Here is a 20,388-nt window from a genome sequence, read left to right as displayed (position 1 = left end):
GCCACAATACGAAGACCTGCAGCCCGCTGAAGGGGGGGGGGGGGGGGTAGGGGGGTACTCAACAAAGTTTTAGACAAGGAAGCTCCGCCCCGAGGTCCAACCCCTTACCCTTTTATATACCATTTTTCACGAAAAAGGTACCGCTTTCGTGTACCTTGTAATGACAAATAGTACCCCTTTCACATACCTTGTTTCGAACTTTGCAACCATTTTAACTGCTGTAGATGCACTTTCATTTAAATGGAAATCAATCACAAAAATAGAACGTTTTCTCAACTTTATAAAGCCATGAAATTCATCTGTTAGCCCTTTGGGCCATTTCACAGACCCAAATGACAGGTTTCCCTACCCTTTCTTATACCTGAAGCCTGAAAAAGGTACCCCTTTCGGGCGTAGCCTCCTCGTCTAGGCCATTATAGGGAGTACCCCCTCCCCGGGACCTGCAGGGAATCCCATTCATCCACGACATAGGCCCCACGAGGGAGCCAGTGATTCCTTCGCATTTAGGGCAAATATAAAGTCGGCGCAGTAAGGTAAAGAGTGGAATCAAGTGAAGAGCAGGCGAGTCTCAGCACATGATAGTGACCTTATTTCGACCTGGGATCCAGAGCATTCACCTCCCCTAGCTTTGCATGAAGCTTGATTTGTTCGAGAATTTGATTGCGGCACTATCTCGGACATCTTTTGGCGTTTTCAGAAAGGGTTTAAGTTGAAAAAGATATGATATTTATTGCCTTTAATCCAGTAACAGTATTAAAAGTCAGTTAGTTTAACATTTGATACAAATTTTTACACCTACGTTTTCCAAGATATTTTATAAATTAAATTACGTGCGGTGATAAAGAGAAAGTCCAGCTTCGGTAGTTTTAACCACACAAATCCTAACTCTCGATACAGCGGACCAAGGTGGACTCTTAGTGCATTTTCGTAAGCTTTCGGTCTTCGATAGAGTAAACTGCATTTGCAGTGCCTGACGACACACTGCCTTTGAACAGAGGAAAAACCTAAAATACCATTTATCAGTTTGCACTTCAGTGTTGTTTAATACGCTGGGTAACGTAGTCTTGACGTTTCCGTCTTAGATTCTGTAGTTGGACTGCATTTGGAAAGCTTTTTCCTATGTTTTTCAAAATTTTTGTAAAAGGAAATTTGCAACTTTTCTCTCCTTTTATCCCCAGCACCCTGAAAGTAAGTTCATGATAATTATTGCACGTTTGTGGCCGGCAATATTTTGCCTCTGCATTCTCCAAACCCAACTCTATAGCCATTTCCTTGGCAGTACCCCGTCATAATCACTTCATCTCCATCCTGAAGGAACTTTCTGGTGACACCTTCTCCCAGATCTAGTGGTTTAGTACCCTTCCAAGAAAGTTCCAGCATCGAACCGTAAGAATCCGGCGTCTGAAAAGACAATGTGAACGCACACATATTATATGTCATGTAACAAATTCAAGATACCTAACATGAATAAGCCATGGATGAATATTTTTGCTTTCGAAACTACGAATATGAGTCAAGGAAAACTTAAACTGCCAGCGAATAAAGAACCTCTAGTAAAATCGGGCACGACGTAATTTGCTGTTGATTCTTGTTCGTGCTCCCAGAGGTTTCTCTCGGGGGACTCTGGTTTTCCTCTCCCCAAAGAACGTTTGTAGAATTCTATTTCTGTTGCGGGTATAGTAGACAAAGTACCACAGAGTGGAAAGAGGATGTGTTCCTACTGAGTCAGCATATTACTTGTTCATTCATTCATTTTTTTTATCATTTACTTATTTACTTAGTATCTATTTACTTACTTATACATTTATAACAATGTTCGCCCATCCTACTGCGCTTAGTTAACAACAACACGAAGGCGCTCTTCTCTAGTTTGATGTCATAGGGGGAGGGGTAACGTAAGAATAAGCGAAATGTGTCATGAACTATCACAATTACAAAGGGACTGTCTGATCGACTGATAAAACATTCTTATTGACTACCGTAAATCATGAAATTGCTGCACATATAAAAACACCTCACCTCTCCGCTGATTGTACCAGACCCCATAAGATCCCCAGGGCGAACATTACACCCTGTCACTGTGTGGTGAACTAACTGCTGTTTAGGTGTCCAGTACATATTCTGTAAGGAAAATAATTTAATGACTACACTGAAGAACCAAACTAGCCAGGTTCAAGCTAAGATTGCACTTGTTGCTGTTCAATTTATTGCTACGAAATGCCTCCGAAGATTCTACGACGTACGATTGCTCAAGTTACATTCAAAACTTATGCTATTGAACTGGAAGCCTTAAGGTTAGCCATTTGGCTCCTTAATTTGTCGGGTTATGGCCTTGATCCTCTGATACACACGTCACACTACGAAGTCTCTTATTCTTCAACAATAGCGGAGTGGTACGCGCGCTGACACAGAGCGGCGAAGGGGTGAGTGGCCGTGCGCACTAAGAAACAAGGGATAATGCTTGCAACAGTCTCCTAGATTCTTGAATAGTCTACAATTCTAACAATGGCTCAGAAAATAACCTACGATAAATTCTTGACGTTACACACCACGGATCCAGCAGGGTTCTCAATAGATTTTTAAGTAGGAGGTGATCACTGATAAAGTAGGAGGCTCTTCAGCAAAGCCAGAGGTGTCAAAACAAAGCAAAGAAAAGCGACCTAAACACAAAGTAAGCGGCTATAAATCCCAAAGTAAGCGGCGATCAATCGCCGGGTGCCGCCTTCTATTGAGAACCCTGATCCAGCAAACACAACCATATTTAATGTCACTTTTTTGAGCCGCAACCAACTTGATGGCTCACGATTAACATGTAGTACACACGCATTTTATTGACCCTGTAATAAGCCCCTTTTTTTCCGCGAAGCCAGCCTTGCGTGTCAGGAACTGATTAATACAGACAAAGTTTCCACTTCCATTAGAAATCACTTAAGTACGGTATGTGATTGGAATTATAGTCGAACTTCTCCACAACTACCTCGGGGACAGAAGAAAGAAGCCGTTATGGAGATGTAGCCGTTATTGGGAGGTAGGGGTGAAAATGACAAATTTTTTTAGGGGAGTACAAAATGTTTATTGTGCCAAGTGTATAATTGCTGTGTCCCATAATCGTAATCTAATCATATATAATATATAGAGATAAAATACACAAAGTACTTAAATAGTGTTTTGAATTAACATGTTAACATGACAAAACGAGCAAGGCTCGCAACATTCGCTGTAAGTGTTATATTACCTAGTTCCTAGGCCTCATTATTCCGCGTGCCCAAAGCGTTTCGGGTCACGTGGTCCATTCACCTCGGAGACGTCACCGAAGTGATTTGATCGAGAGGGACTGGGAAAACACCGTACAGGGACTAGGCAAAAATTGTTATAGACAAATTATGCATACTGCAGCAGAGTAAATGGAACACTATCAAAATATGACTGCTCCGATTTAATCATCAACGCGCCACAAGGGTCAAATTTCGCAACCATTCCTGACTTTTTCGTCAGTCGCTAAAAAACTGGCCGTTGTTGAGAGGTTATTTTGGTAGTTGAGGACGTGCTGTAGAGAGGTTTAAACAAGAGTCAATGTATGGACTGCACGCCGGGACAAAAAAATTGGGCCGTAGTGGAGAGGTCGCCGTTAATGGAGGTTCGACTGTAGCTTTTTCATGGAGGGCACAAAAGGTTATCTTTATTTCTCACCTTAAAATTGGTTGTACAGATAGTTACAGGACGCTTGATGTTTTCACCTGGGTAAAGAAAAGTGAACACTAGATATATGTACGTACGCCACTACTTCCATTTGGAAAAAAGTTGGTAGGTAATGTCATAGAATAGTAACATGTAAGGATGAAGCGGGAACCGGGAGGCAGAGGGACCAGTATCATGCTTTTTAATACTCGTGACTGCAGAAAAGACCCCGGATAAAAAGAGGAAATTGCTGCGGAACCGTTCCTTCGCCCAGCGCGAGTAACCAGGCTACTAGTGCTCATATGTGTTCATATAGTAGCAACCGTTGTTGTCTTAGATGAATTGTTTGGTTTAAAGCTGTCGAGGATTTCTTTCAGTGCGTACCTCTTAAAGATAGTAAGATAAAAACCGAGCCTGTGGATGAGATACCGGTATTCTAAGTAATTTTCTACATACAGTTTAAGGAAACTTCCAGGTTAACATCGAAAGTGCAAGGATCCGTGTGCTGGAGGTATGGCAGTGGAGTGGGTTCCTAAAATATTGAAGATAAAAATGTATATTTTAAAACAAGTATACACCCTTTAAAAAATACTTACTTCGAGTGCATGACCTAAACAAACCTAGCGCATTCATAAGAGTACTGCTTTATTCGAAACCGTACGTCTGCTTAGGAAAAAACAAGTTGTTTTAGGAGGAAAACTGGCTATGTTAAAGGGAAGCAAAACCGCGTTAAAACCTTTAAAATGTCGGGCTGGTGCACAAAAAGTCTATGACGGTGCAAGAAGCGATCAAATATTAAATTGAGTTGGAAATAGTTCTCAACTTGTTAAATCTCAAATTGGCTAGAGCAACAGGAATTATCAGAGCAATGCTTCTTATTTCCACATTGTTTATTTCTTCAGATTTAAACAAGGGGGGCAAAGAAGGAAATGTTTTCTGAGACAGATTTCAAGATCTTTAATTTTTAATATATCTCGTTAATATTTAGCCTACAACATATAAGATACGTACACAAACGAAGATAACGGACTCACCTGAACTGGATTTGCAATAGCAAAGTCTTGGAGAGCATCCATGGTTACAACCCAGGGCGAAATAGTAGTTGCAAAGTTTTTGGCGAGAAATGGACCCAAAGGAACATACTCCCACTTTTGTATATCACGAGCTGGAATGGGAAAAAAATTAGAATACCCCATGCAAAACATCCGCCTTTTGGATGCTACAATTCCCTAATATTGGTACCTTTGGGTCACCTATAACAAATACATACATGCCTGCCCTCACTTCTCAGTTTTGGGGAACCGTAATACTCCACTTGTACATCTCCCATAATGCACCTTATTTGCCCCTCCCCCCCCCCCCCCCCCCCCCCACTCCACAAATTTTGCATAACCTTTGTTTTACATTCCTCCTGGGTATTATAACCGTCCCAAGAGAAATTGAAAACAATGCTTGTGCAAATTTTGGTGGGCAATAGGGTGCATGAAGGGAGATGTGCAAGTGGAGTATTCACGGTTCTGCACTGAGGTGCAAGGCTTTCCCCACTATGGCTTTCATACTGGTGTGAAAACGTCGTGCCTACCTGGATACGTTTCGGTCTTTCATGAGAACGATTTCAGACTATAATCAATGGTTATTTGCACGAACATCACATTTACACATCACAGAGATACATTAAACAAAATACAAGGCCATAAAATGGACTGGAGACAAGCTCTGTAATGCCAGTAATGGTACAAATGTTGTACCGCTATCGAGGAAACAAACACTTTAAATCACTCAACATTTTGGAACGGGTGATAGATAAATATAGACTAAATATGTACGTAAAAAGTGATGAATTTCACGCATACACGTATGCTGTAAATGAAGCAAAATTAGTTACCCAAAGTAAAAATGCCTGTCGTTGTACAACCTCTCTTGAGATGGCATTAACTTACCACTCCAGTCGTTCATAATAACCATTCCAAAAATGTGTTCTTGCGCCTGAAAATTTACAAATTAGAATCAACAGTTTGTTTTTGCTCCGTAAGTAACTCTATGTACAACATTTTCGTGATGTAGGTAGAAAATGTAATAACCTGTTATTCACTTGCATATGATAATTTAAAGAAAAGTGCAATTTAACACTTGTAGATAAACACATATCCAAGTTAAATCAAGTTAAACACTTGTTCTTCAGTTCTCTCAAATTTTCTCACTATAGTGGTGTATGTTTATCACGGTAGTGCTAAGCTTGTCGTCCGAAAGGTTTCATAAGCTTACACAGTTTACATTTCATATTTTATCTTTGCATTATGAAAATAGAGCCTGATTTCAGATTAGTGCAGGATGAGTCTTCGGTAAGATACAAGTGTTAGCTTGATTCAGTGATATGATGTGGTTATATCCACACTAACACTGTGAAACACTTAGCAATTATTCCACGAGCCCACATTGAATACCAGGTGGTAAATAACTCGTGACGTACAAAGCATAGAGTTAACTTTCACTAATCACGTATTATCCAATAAGGATAAATGGGATAATTGTTTCAATTACACTCTCAACCTTCGCTTTTGGCCCACTTTTATTAATCTCCCCTGTAACTGTAATGGATTCAGGCCGTTGGCCGGTCTAAGTAAATCACTGGCACTTTTGCACTCATTTTCCATATAAGAGACCGATCATAAAGTACGGGGAAGGGAGGGGGGGGAGGGGGGGCTACAAAAAATCATTTTAAGAACCGGTTTTTAGTGGCCCGCCCCAGAATTATTTGACAAAATTGAGGTGGCCTACCCGTGGAGTGGCATAGAAAAACTTAGTGGCCCACCCCCGAAACAAAATTAGTCATGTTGATAGGTACGTAGGCAACATTGGCTTACCACTTTAATCAGAATCTCCAAAAAAATCTCCTAGATCGAAAGTTGTAACACTTCGTCCCACTCTTGATCAGAATTCGTCTTCTACCCTAATATATATCTAATATATCATCGTCATCTTCTTCGCTGGAACTTCCAATTTCTTGAAGAACGACATCGTAGTCATCGTTGCTGCCATCATACTCTTTGTTGTCACAACCATTGCTGTCATCATCAGTGTCATCTGCATGAACACTATCATAGTCATCATCGTCGTCGTCCACTCTCTCCTCATCCTCCTCGTCGCCATCATGAAAATCAACATTTTCTTCCACATTAACCTTTCTTGCAGGTTGCTGACAAGTTGCTTTGTCACGCTGGGCTTTGGCTAAACAAGTTGAAATTAACGCTAGCTTCTCGTTTCTCTTCATTTTCTTATTTCTCAATTGGTGCTTTTCCACAAAGAGATTTTTCAGTGTCCCTGCGATGAGCACCTCCTCCCATTTGTAATCAGTGTACTTCTTTTGGGAGTCAGTTTCTCTCTGACGTTTACTGTCATCTTTTCGTTTTCATATCTGGGGTGTCCTCCTGGTGAAGTGATCGGAGTTTGGTCAAATGCTAAATATTTCAAACCTGCCGTTTCATCAGGTTTTGGACGTGGTACCCGGTGCAATGAATCTCTGGAAAGAGGAAATCTCATGCAGAACTCGTACAATACTCCACTCTTCAATGAAAGTGGTCGCGAAATGCACGATATTTTGTTTAAAAAAAATTCGCTCTGAAGGCAGACGCCAGTATGATCTTCACTGCCAGCTTTCAGCTGTGTCATTGCAAGCAGCAATTGCAGAAGGTGGTTCAGAAAAGGAACCCTTAAAGCCAACTGACCGTCATACAAGTAATCACAAGGTTAAAAGACTACAGAATTATTGAAAGAGAAATCTGAGAAGCTGAAAAGCATTATCCAGAGAGAAAATGCCAAGCGGTTCACCAAGTCTGGGAAAATCATCACTGGGCAAGGGTGCGGGCAACGCTTCTGAATCAATGAAAAATGTTTGGGAGTAATTGCAGAATTGCAAAGAAACATCAACCAGACTTTGATGAGGGCAGAGGCCCACAAAGAAGCATGAATGTTTTTGCAAAAGATACTTTTGTAACTTAAAAGAGAAGAGTGAAAGAAAACAAAGCTAAAGCTAAGAGGCACCGCCGTGAAAGGGCAGAGAAAAACTGTGAGAGAGTGTTATCCATCACATTAAGTTAATCATCATCTTATGGTGATGTTATAAACTCGGATCATTGTACCATGATCGACCTTAAAAGCTTAAAAAGGAGAGATGGTCGCTGGTTAAAACTATTGATAAATAAAGGTAATTTTACAGTGGATGCTATCGAAACAATCAAAGGAAATGTGTCACCAGTTTTAGTGATGATGATGTTGATGATAATGATGTTGATGGTAATGGAGAAGATGATGATTAGAAGAAGACAAAAGATATAAAATGTGTTGGTAAAGTTTAGGTTGATGAACAGTAAAAATGCTGGACCCACGTAGTGAAGCTTTATTCTATATTTTATGGTATAAAAAGCTTTCTGTGACTCCTTTTCAGGTTTATAGATTATACATATGCAATTGGAAACAAAACGTGTATCTGAGTTCCTGTATAAGATTAATGGGGAAAAAGAGATACCGTAAACTGCCGCTTATAACCCCTCCCGGTTATAGGCCCACCTATGTGCAAACAAAACAAATACATCCGATTATAAGCCCATCCGGATATAAGCCCCAGTTACAGTTTTGATTTTGTTTTGAAATTTAACTGAAATTTAACCTTGCTGCCTTTTCAAGTATTCAATTGTAAGAGTAATAAATTTAAATCATACGTCGATCAACAGTGCTGTTGCTCATTTCGAAACGTTTTTTTTTCGTCCGCTTATAAGTCCATCCGAATATAAGCCCCCCCCCCCCGCCCCCGCCCCCGTTTACAAGCCCACCCAAAACTCCTTACGAACTTGTATAAGCCCAGGGCTTATAAGCGGTAGTTGACGGTACATTAAAGAGATTTAAGTAACGTTTGTTGTTGTTAAGTAAAGTTGTGAGATGTGAATATTTTTACCATGATCTACCCCTACTGCAGTGCATTATTTTTCCTGACCCACCCTTTCTGTCATGTTAAAAAATAGTGACCCACCCCCAATTTTTCATACCTCCCCCCCCGTACTTTATGACCGGTCCCTAAGGTCAAATGTAGGTATAACGTTCGATAACTGCTATTTAATGAAGCAATGAGAAATCCGGAAATGCATTTTCCTAGGTTGAGAATTTAATAGAAGAAAGTATATGTATACCTTTTCAATAGTTATTGGTTCTCCTAGATTATTTCCAGGACCACAAAAGAATGCCTGTTAACATAAAGAACAAAATCAGTCTACTTGTTAATCAATTAGAGCTCTAAGTAAAAGAACTACTGCATTTAATGCTGTAACTCCAACCCGGTAAGCTCAGTTTTTTTTATAATTTATTTATTAAACATCATTTAACATAACATTACAATAAACTTTACAATAACAGGGCGGCAAATAAAAAACAAGGCGAAACAGTAAAAGAATAAACAAACAAACATACAAGCAAAAAAAAAGCGAAATACGAAAGTTCAACAGATTAACGAGCTCAATTGGAAGAGCGCCGGTCTGCCTAACGGGAGCTCGTGGGCTCAAATCTCGAACGAACCATCAAGAAGAGTCTTAAAAAAATTAATACAATCTCCCCAGCTAGGATTCAAGACCTTGTCTCAGTAAAGATGATCGCAGCCTTTTATTGGGCGGTGACGTTGTCCTATTCTATACTTCTTTCATTAGTCAATTCGAAGAGAACGTACAAGAACTCACACTTTGTCAAGTGTTCGAAAAGTGTAGGAGACTTTTCCCGGTTATGTGGTCTGCCTTGCCCACGTCATTCATATCATGATGGGTTGGGTAGGTAACAGTAAGCTGTGCAGCATAAATAAACATATAGAGCGATTTTCGTATGACCTTGAAAAATGGTTTCGCTAAGTGTTCGTTATTTGTTTTATCAGCCAATGGATGAAAAGATCAAAACATAAGATAGAGATAAGATAAGATAATTTATTTAATGTCAGATACACAGGGGGTGGTCTCCCAATCCCCCGAGCCACGGGCTCATGATAAAAGTGTTTGACAATATAAAAGAAAAATTAATTAATTAATATCTCAATAGCAACTAATTAAATTTAAAAAAAAAAAATAACATCTATCTATAAAAATAAATCGGGTCAAAGGCAATTTCTGCATTGACAGCCGATAAAATTTAACTTAGTTAAAAGTCTCCGAAAGGATGATGCATTAGGTGCGTTTTTTACAGCAGATGGCAACTGGTTCCATGGACTCTTCGTTTTTCTGCCAAAGAAAACCTTAATATCGAGAAGGCATTGTTCGATTGGCCAATCGTGTTGCAGTATGACGTCATAGCGAAGTGTCGATTGATTTCTAGAAAGTTCTCGGGCATGAAGTTTTTTCACCTGAGCGTTCGCTTAACCAACCAAAAGCCACGCGCGTTTGTGCGCTTTCTATAAGCCAATCAAATCGCTCTTTTTCCGTTTGTTGTTTCTGTTTTGTTCGTGCGTTTTCAGTCCAAGTTCATACGAAAATCGCTCCAATGTAATGAGGATACGTCCCTTTGGACATTAGTTAACGCTGTAGATATGCTTAGCTATACGGCTTGTTTACAGATATCCCACGGGAAGAATAAAAGCAAAAAACTAAAAATTTGAATTTGAATTACTAACTACTACAAGTAAGATTCTGGATTAGCTATGATATAACAATTCAACACCTCTTTAGCTGAAATTATGATTCAATAATAAAAGTTATAATAATCCTAATAATATATAACTTTTAAACGCAAACCCTGCTAACAAGCTCCTTAATTCCGGCTAAGTAGGCAAATTATCAGGCAATGCATTCCAGTGTTTAGCGAAATAAAAGAAAAAAATTTAAGCCATATTTGGTGCTATTCAGCCGGGGTATAGACGATACATTTACAACCCACAGATTGTAATTACTAGTTTTTGCATTAAGAAAACACTTACCAATTTGTAAGGCCAACGAGCTTAAGCAAGGAGAACGCTGACGTCTCGGACGTCGTGAATAGCAACCGGAATCTTAATGCCTTTGTTTTGACTCCCGCTGTCCGAATTTATCGAGTCAGTGCACTGACTTCCGGTTGTCATTTTTGACATGCGGGACGTCAAAGTTCTTCTTGCCTAAGGTCCCTAATATATCATTTGGCTACGTGTCTGCATTTTTTTAATGCTTTAAAGCAATAAATATAATTATTATATGGCTGAGTCTGTTTTCGCCACGCGATTGGTCAATTTGCGATGGAAAAAAACGAGGATCCATAATTTACAGTACGGACCGAAAACTCGGCTAATAAGAGGTATTTATTTAACTTTTCGAAAATGCTAGACATTTTAAACATTGTTTACACTGTACCTTTTAAAATCAATTTTAAGTAGTTTTAGATTTCTAAAAGGGTTCTTGGCAAGTATAATAATCAAAGAGAGCTACTTCCGATGTAAGGAATAATGAAATATTTATTTAGCATCTTAAGGTCACCTCTGTACTTATATGTTATGTAATGACATACCATTTCAAGCTCAAAATCCAGTAATTTGCAGGGTCCAAAAACTGGAGGTTTCGCTGTAAACATTGAGATTAATTATTTAACTCACTGTGGTGTGTGTTTGATACTATAAATGTTTATATCTGTACCTGATTCGTAACCAAAACACTTGGACATACAGATCGGTCACAAAGTCCACAAGACTTGGAATGAAGATTAGCGCAGAGAAAAGAGATCTTTAAGACAGCTTTGCTGTAGATAATCTGGAGAGAAACCCTAGCACTGAGTAGTTTTCACACTCAGTTGGAAATAAAAACAGTTGACCAAGGTCAGGGTAAGGGATAATCACCTTCATACTTGTTGTAGGTGAAAGGTAATTAGCTGTTGTTCCCGACTACACAAACAAGGGTTGCTAACAAGTCACAAGATCGTTTAGTTCTGTAAACATATTGTTGAGCATATGTATCTTCTCAGCATTGTTTTAGTTTAAGTCATCATGTCATTTGGCCATTTCCTGTATGTTGTTACATTATCACAATAGGTCAGGAGTGTTAGGGGATACTTGCAGTAAAGGTTAATCAAGTCTGACATGCAAACTTAACACTGCAGTACTTACTGTCATCGGATCTGGTCTGCCCTAGAGGTCGTCTGACAGGAGTCCCGGATATCACAACTGAAGATGCTCTTCCATGATACCCTACAGGCAAATGAACCCTATTATGATAAACAAAATACAGTCAAAATTGTTTTCAGCTCTGAACCCTAACTGTAATTTTGTTAACGCTTGATGGATTACAATCAGTTGTCTGAAGTATGAGCAAATGTTCAACTTTCAACGTAATACTGTCAAATGTTGAACATAATTATTTTGTTGCTCTAAAATTTGTTAAAACTATCCCAGACCCTCTCTCTCAGGGAAAAATGTACTACTCCGTGTAATTCGATCATAATCTGTTCACATTGTCCTTTGCCTGCATGCTAGGAAGTAAGATATTGTTCGAGTGAGGCAGTAGTAAAAAAGCCTCACTCGAACAATATCTTACTTCCTAGCACGCAGCCAAAGATATATTTCGCTACATCATTTAAAGTTTCACAAATACCTTAAAACCCACACTTACCAGTTTGGCATTAAAGCATTTTCCTTTCCCCTAAACATCGTACCAACATTTGTTGCATGGTTTTTGGATGAATAAAAGTCTGTATAATCACCTGAAATACAACAGCACTGTAATCAGGAAGGGAGAATGAACATAAAGATCAGTAGAGCTTCATAATAATAATTTCAAATATAAGGTAGGGTTGCAGGTGGGTTTGGTGGGATTAGATGAAACCTCATTGAAGTGACCTGATTTTGTTCAACAGATAAGTGTGAACTCTATGAAAATGCACTCTTATAAGTGCCATAAAAAATATTCTAGAAAACGGTAAATTGGTAAAGGCAGGTTTTTGTTATAAAAGTCGCACGTGTTTTGTAGAAGCAATGTAAGCAATTAGAAACGTTTGACTGACTACCCTCCTGCAGGGAAGAGGTAACTGCAGTTGTGATGGCCAGATATGAAGTGAAATTGAAGTCCTCTGTGTTCATTTAATTCAACAGCCGGAAACAGAATAGTGAGATAAGACAATCTCATAAGAAGACACAACTAACCAACAAAATACTGGGAAAAGGTCTTAAGATAGTTGACCTCTTTCCCTTCAGTGCAAGTATCTAGCCTCTCATTTGCCATCCAGAGCATGTGATGGGGCTAAGAAAAAGTGCCAGTTGCAAAACCAGTACCAGATTTTGCTGCCTCTTCCCCTGCCAGGGCAACTAAAATACTGCATCACAGAAACTGTATCTGGAGTACTCACTAACACCCAAATTTATCAATACATACAGGTTTGGTGACCTCGTGCCCAGCAGAGTTTTGAATGAGAAGGTAGTGATCTGAATTAACAATTAATGAAGAAATTGTTCCAGCCATTGAACAAGCTTCACATATATTGGGTTCTGCTGTACTTAAGATTTCCATTCAAGGCTTCAGCAGAGAATACATTAATTTCTTTATCAATGAATGACATGGAGGTCTCTTTGTTGCTGACTACTATTGGCACCCTGGATGCCAGCCAATGAACTGGCAGGTTGATTTCCACCTACAACATAAGTAGAAAACTCCATTTGCAGCTCTCAAGTTCTTATATAAACGTCATGCCATTTGGCTTATGTCATTCCCCAAGTATACTCCATAGAGTTAGAGGATCGGAAGTGTCATATAAAACTTACCTGGCATGTGAGATATACTTAAGGTATCATCCAGGGTAAAAATCATCATTTTTCGAAATTTGCAGTTTTTAGACGATTAAATAGAGCTCATCAAGAGCTTTCTTTTAAAAAAAATTCCGGAAAAATACGTTTTTTCTGTGCAGACTTATGAAGCACTTAAGTTTTTCCTATGACAATTATTTTAATTGATCGTTGACAAGTCCTGTCATACCTGACGACAGAAGTCATATGATACGCGTTCCGTTGTTGAGCCAAGCTAATCACGCAACTCGACAGAAATCGAGGTCTACAGGTATAGTGCTCACTGTTTTTCACTGGATTTCACTGGATGAATGCCTCCAAAGAAGAAAAGAGCTTGTAAACTTATATTTAACTGCATATATTATGCGGTGGCACAAAGAAGCCAGTCAATTGATTGGTAAAAAACCTAAAAACTATGTCATGGTATTAAAAAATATCGACCTTCAAAATACCTAAGTTCCTCTGATATTAAAAAAACTACAAGTCACTTTACAAGTGATTGAGTTTTAAACCGACAATTAAAGGACACAGCATCATAACGTATTTAAATCATGCTTCTACCAAAGACGTGATAAATACCCAAAACCAGTGTCAGATCTGGTCGTAACAGCTGAACATTACACCCTGAGATTGCGTTAATTCAAACTGTACCGAGATTTTAAAAGCAGATACCTAAGATAACAGCAGCTACGGAAAATTGTTACAGTTTTGAGTAGACATATGTCAATAAACGGGCATCAAATTCAACAGGAATAGGCGCGCACTGAATAAATTGTCTGTTGCACATTTAAGGTTCTGCTCAACTTACAAACATTTTCCCCAGCTGAACATGACCTGTACCGTGTCGTATCTTGGTCCGTTATATATCATTGTTCAAATTTTAAAGTCTAAAATCCCTGAAAAAGTTCTCCTCACTAGAGCAATATGAAAAGGGTCTTCAAAGGTTTCACGCCGGTGAAGATGTGCGGCCTGTCACCCCTTGCAAGTTTTACTTTGTAACCCTTTCCTGCTGTGTCATAGCCTGCGTAGCAAGGGTTTCCGTGCGGTTTAGGAGCAAAGAAGGAGGAACGAGAGTCAAAAGCCGCGCGAAAAATAGCGCAAGTAAAAGAGCGGGGAGGGGGTGGGAAAGAAAGGGAGGAAACTGGGATCCAGCCTTCTTTTATAGAGACCGCTGGGTTCTTTGGTTGCACAAGAAGAAGTCTCTTTGTGTCTCCCTAGAAACCCAGTGTAAGTTGCCCGGCGGGGTAGGTTGGCACTGAGAAAGTGTTCCCACTATGTATTCCTTAGGCCAGACTAGTTAACTGTTGTTCAGGCCATGATGAAGATTTCAGCTTGAAAGGCTGGACTTTGCATGGCCTCTCTAGTATTATGGGCCCTTGGTTATGTCAGCAAAGAGGTGGATCTGCTAGGTTCTACTGTGGATAAATTACTGTCATCTCGTCTGGTTTTGTGAATAAAAATGTTTGTTGAACCTAATTAAGTAACAGCCATTTTTCTTTTCTCTGTTGTTGAGAGTGTTGTCCTGTCCCATACACATTGTCCTCATCGCTACACTTCATTTGTGTAGTTATACTCTTATACAAGTTGCAGGTGCTCTGCACTACCTTCTAATCTTGAATTTAGGACGGAAGTCTGTCAAGACAATATCAGTGCAGAGGCAAATCTTCCTAAATGCTCCACAAGACTCCTTCTATAACAATAAGTTACGGTATCATCCACCCTCAAGCACCCTCCTCGCGTTGCGCGGCACTAGCGCTTTTGATTTTAATAAATACCCCCATAAACCATACATTTTCTGAAAGCTTAATAGTTCCAGATTATTGCTTATTCCTTTTAAAAAGTCAAAAAATTAACGCAATTTAGAAGAGAGAACCTTTTTGTGAAAGTGGGTGCCATTGTAAATTTAAGTCCAGGACTGTCCATAGTGCTTTGCAATGGTTAAGGAACTTTAAAAATCCTAGAGGCCAGGTGGCCAGGTGGCTTGTACGACTTAGTTACTTTGATTTTGAGGTGGAGCATCGTCCAGGTCCGTTGCATGGCGATGCAGATCGACTGTCCCGTCCCTGGGACGAGGATGCATCAGTTAAGGACCAGAGAGATGCCACCCTGATTCAGTCTGTGAATGTGGAACCGCTGCTAAGGGACAGTCTACGTGTGACTCAGAACCAAGATTCTGTCCTTTTGCAAGTTGAGAAGTGGCTAATCTGGTGTCAGGCCCCCTAGAGGCGACGTGGATGGAGGAGGGGTGCAAACTACTATTGTACTGGTCACAGTGGGTAAGGCTGTTTTTGAATGACAGTTTGGCGTATAGACGCTGGGAACATGAAGTGACAGGCCAAGATAGGAATATGCTTACCTGAGCGTCTCATGACACAAGTTTTGTGCACCTTGTACATGGATCCTTCAGCAGGCCAACTTGGCGTGACAAAGACTCTGAAGTTGGGAGAGGATGTCGAGAATCATATTAGGAGGTGCGATCCATGTGCTGAAGTCAACGACCTGTCCAAACAGCCTAAGGCGCCTCTTATCAATGTTAAGGCCGGTCACCCCTTACAAAGAGTGGCAATAGTAATTGTGGGTCCCACACCAATGTCTACTTCGGGTCATGAATGGTTGCCGGTGGTCTCGGATCATTTTACTAAGTTTTGCTCTGGCAAAGAAAATGGTGGATGAGAACATATGCCAGTTTGGTTGTTTCAAGGGTTTACTTTCTGATCAGGGAGCTAATGTGGATGGAGCTGCCTTCAGAGGACTGTGCAATTTGATTGACGCAGAGAAAACAAGGACGACACCTTACCATCCTCAAGGGGATGAGCAGGTGGAGAGACTGAACAAATGTCTGGTGAAGATCCTGTGTAAGCTGATTTCTGATTATCAACGGGACTGGACGGATTTTGTGCCAAAACCGGTTCTTGCTTACACCAGTGAACAGGAATCGACTAGATTTAACCCTTACCGCATAATGTTTGGCAAGGAAGCCATTTTGCCATTGTATTCTATCCTGAAGTTCAAAACGGCACCTTCGCAAGGGTCGTCGCAGACATACCCCATTATGTTGTTCAGTAAAAATAGCAGTTGGAGGAGACAGAACAAGGAAGACCCTCAAGCGAGCGCATAAATTTAAGAAAGCTTATTACGACACCAAGTGCCACGGTCAGCAGTTCCGTGTGGGAGACCGGGTGCAGTGTGGTATAAAAGCTGAGCTGAGAATGAGGATGAGAAGGAGAAAATTTCTCAAGTCCTGGTGTGGTCCTTGGAGGGTTGTGAAGGCCCTGTCTGATGTTACCTATTGCATTGACGAGGAGAGGAGGAAACCAGGAAAACGTCGTCAGAGGAGGGTGGTTCACTTCAATAATTTGAAAAAAAGCTTTACGGCACCTGATATCCAAGAGAAACCCTTCCGGGCAGCCACCTCCACGCATAAGAAAGAAACGCCTCCAGTAAAACCTTGAGATGTGCGGCAACTAAGACGTTGAATTGGAATGGCTGAAAAACCCTGCTGCTATTGGCACAGAGCTTTATTATCCCTCTCAGGAGAGTGAAGGGATAGCGTACAGATGGGCTAGAAGAAGAAGTGGGTGGTAATATTTTGGTGGTATTCCTCTCTGGCTTGGTCACTGCTGGTCAACTTTCCTGAATTTAGTCTAGTCTTTGACAGATGCCATGCATAACAGTCAAATGTACTCGGGCTTGTCCATGAGAACAACGCCTAAACCTTTGTCCAGGTTAGTTATTACTGTGTCATCACGTTTCTTCAGTTGTTGGATTGATCTTTCAAGTGTTTTGCGGTGGTTTAGGGCCTCTTTTCTCTATGTAATTCAGTACTACTAAGAGGAGGGTAGCTGCCGCTAGTAATTTTTTGTCATAGCAAGCTTGGGCTCAAGTTTCCAATAATTAAATGTGCCTTTCCGAACGTTGCCTGGATCTCAACGGTGGAGATGCGAGGTCGAGAAATGGAAAATGTTGCATCTCGGCTTAGCAAGAGCTTGTCAAAGAGTGTGAGACAGTACGATGACAGGTTCTGGTTGGTTCCTCCATGTCGACATCTCTGTAAAACAACCCTGCAATTTTTGGTGAGTGGTCCTCTGCCATTTTCTAATAAGTCTTGTTACATAGCAGCACCATTGTCTTTACAATACATAGTTAATGGCAAGACGAAATGACCCGACAAATTTCAATGAAGATCTCGTTCATCTGCTACCGTAAAAATCCGAAAAATAAGCCCTGGGGCTTATATTTTTCAAAGGCTCTTTTTGAGGGGCTTATTTTTGGAGGTGCTTACATTCGGAGGGGCTTATCTACAGAGTGAAACTCGTGTTTTAAAATCGATTGGGTTAGCCTTATAGTTGGAAGGAAATTTACCGTTTTTGCTTTCTTTTTCTTCGTAATTGAGGGCAATTTCCAAGTAAAAGCCCCCAGGAAGGGGGGGGGGGGGGGGGTGGGCTTATATTTGGAGGGGCGATTTAACAGAGGTTTTTTTTTGCATTACGAGTTTGGGGGGCTTATATTTGGAGGGGTTTATTTTCGGAATTTTACAGTACTTTTCTTTAAAGTGATGCCTTTAAAGTGATCTGCTATGCAATTCTTCTGCGATGACATTTCTGGCAAACTGTTCGGAGGATCGCGTCCACTTTTTGATTTTGTTTCGTCGACCACGGCAAATCGCATTCATTCATTAGAGTTTGAGTGGAACATACTTTTTAAAGAAAACTGCGTCGCATGAGAAATTTCTGAGCCAAAACTACCGAGGGATATTTAAAAAATGTCGAATAATAAGTCACTATCCAGCGATAAAGTACAGTTGTAAATAGAAAAAAAAAAAGATTATTGAAGAATTAGAAGGCTACCAGACCAGATGGGATGTCACCAAAATTATTGAAACTCCCAAGCCTACTTTTGTAGCCACGCTTATTTACCATCCTCTTGATCCTCTACAAGTGCAGTTCTTGTACGCATGATTGCAGGGCTTATAGTGATCGGAAAGTGTTTAGACTAATTCCTGTGTACAAGAAAGGTGATCATAAGAAAATAGGAAATTATCGCCCCTCTCTTTGCTTAGTGTCCCTTTCAAGACTTTAGAATCATCATTCATAATTTTATGTTGCGGACTTAATTGTGAGTCATATGTTTCCATGAACACTGAAGATCTCATCATGGACTATCTCTCTCCCATTTTTTTAAAAGGGAAAAGCCCTGGGGAGGAGGTTGACACTTTCAAAGGGCCCACCAAAAATTAAGATCTGCAAAGCTTCTCCTCTCCTCACCCACCTGACTGAAAATTGGTGGCATTCAATTGATAACAGACTACAGAGTAATTATGTACATAATAATCAAAGACTTGATATTCAAAAATTCCTTTTGAAGCTAACCAAGCTCTTCCTTGCCACGATTTGGCCATAGAGGAGCAAAGCTGCCCACAATGCTTTTTGTAAAGCAAGCACTAAGCTACCTTTTGATGCTAAATGGATGTATCAGCTTCCAAATTCAGGCATACGTGTCTATGCATTTAAAAACTGACACTGCCCCCTCGACTTTTATTACGCTGATTTAGCAACAGAATGGGAATGTCAGTTGATGACAGGAAAGCACGTGGAAAGCACTGAACTTGAATTCTGGTGCCCAATATACCACTCTGCCATTGGTCAAGCCAGTTGCTTGATTAGCGCATACGTCGTCAACTGACGTTGCCATTCTGTTGCTAATTTAGCCTGCAAAAACATCTGTTTCTCCTCACTCTTTGCCGCCGAGGACGTTTCGCGAGGAGGAATGTCTGCGACTTAGCGAGAGAAATTCCATACTGATGACGTAAAATCTGTCCGGAATCCGGTCAGAAGCACTGATTGGACGACGGAGTAGTTGCATTGTTTTAGCTAGGCAAGTTTAACCGTTTTCTTGGGTTTTTCTCTGGCCAATTTGTACGTAGGAATTGGTCTAATATTGATACTTGGTGTGAAAGAACTTTCTCCACTGCACAAGTTACATGTAGGTGTCAAAACTGTCAAATAACAAAGGATGACGATTAAAAAAAATGGGCAGTTAAGGTGTGAATGGGTCATCGCCTTTGGCTAAGTAACCTACATAACCATACCAATCAGGGCCGGCAGATGCATTTCCACTTGACTTTGTGGTATAAGACACCTTAAAAAATGAAATTGGAAAAATTTATGTATTATTAAGCAGTAGGTTAATAATATACATGGTAATTACTTTACGACACTTTTCACCTATTAAATTTAAATTACTTAGCTTACACAGCACCCCTATCTTACTGGCCACACTACAGTGACAAATCCTCTGTTGCATTCTGAGGCAAATAATTAACTCAATCTACAGGTTTTGCAGTGGAAGTTCACCTTTAGAACCCACATTAAAGATGCAAACATTTAAAAAAAGAACAATTGACTGCATTCATAACTCACAGTGAGTGTAGAAAAACCATACTTTGTGTCATTGACAAGTTTAAGGGTTGTTGTAAGGGATAAAAATATTAAAGATTCTGCAGCAGTTATATTTGGACGTTTACATTTCATGTCCCAGCTAAGGTATACAATACCTTGACTGAAGATTAGAATTATCTCGGAGAATTCCCTGAAATCAGTGAAAAGAAAAAGTCACAACTCCATAGGTGAGGGGAGTCTCAGGGGAGCAACTTGTCAGGGCTTCTGATGTAAAGGGTTGATGTGCATTAAATTTTCCTGAAATTAAGTTCACATCATACATTCAACTGCATAATAATGTATCTCAGGTAACTGTTGATAAAAATGCATAAACAAAAATAATAAATAAAATTATCTTCTTAAATACTAATTTTAGTTGACTCACCAGTTTTACTGTTTGTGGAATCATCTCTCGAAAAATAGCAAATTTAAAAACTTCTTTGCTCAGTTGAGTGCCAAGTTGTTAACATCAACCATGCAATTCATTTGCATTTAACATCAGCAACACAA

At 40.0% G+C, this 20,388-nt stretch overlaps 1 protein-coding gene across 2 annotated transcripts in view; it reads right to left on the bottom strand.

The window, feature by feature from the left end:
* Positions 1-721: 721 nt before the first annotated feature.
* LOC140924383 (fumarylacetoacetase-like) overlaps positions 722-20,388 on the bottom strand; it is a 25,040-nt gene continuing 5,373 nt past the window's right edge. Inside the window, exons 4-15 of one of the 2 annotated variants that reach the window (XM_073374417.1) lie at positions 19,995-20,029; positions 19,530-19,579; positions 12,276-12,366; positions 11,774-11,871; positions 11,182-11,234; positions 8,859-8,915; positions 5,619-5,661; positions 4,713-4,843; positions 4,135-4,210; positions 3,691-3,737; positions 2,020-2,121; positions 722-1,401 (exon numbers count right to left, since the gene is read on the bottom strand). In XM_073374417.1, coding sequence (XP_073230518.1) covers positions 1,204-1,401; positions 2,020-2,121; positions 3,691-3,737; positions 4,135-4,210; positions 4,713-4,843; positions 5,619-5,661; positions 8,859-8,915; positions 11,182-11,234; positions 11,774-11,871; positions 12,276-12,366; positions 19,530-19,579; positions 19,995-20,029 — 981 coding nt within the window. In that variant the 3' untranslated portion in view covers positions 722-1,203. Of the gene's footprint in view, positions 1,402-2,019; positions 2,122-3,690; positions 3,738-4,134; positions 4,211-4,712; positions 4,844-5,618; positions 5,665-8,858; positions 8,916-11,181; positions 11,235-11,773; positions 11,872-12,275; positions 12,367-19,529; positions 19,580-19,994; positions 20,030-20,388 lie in introns of both variants that reach the window. The other variant, XM_073374416.1, reaches the window with a different exon arrangement.

This window comes from Porites lutea, chromosome 14 (assembly GCF_958299795.1).
Source record: "Porites lutea chromosome 14, jaPorLute2.1, whole genome shotgun sequence".
Taxonomy (NCBI): domain Eukaryota; kingdom Metazoa; phylum Cnidaria; class Anthozoa; order Scleractinia; family Poritidae; genus Porites; species Porites lutea.
This window is presented reverse-complemented; position numbering and strand designations above follow the sequence as displayed.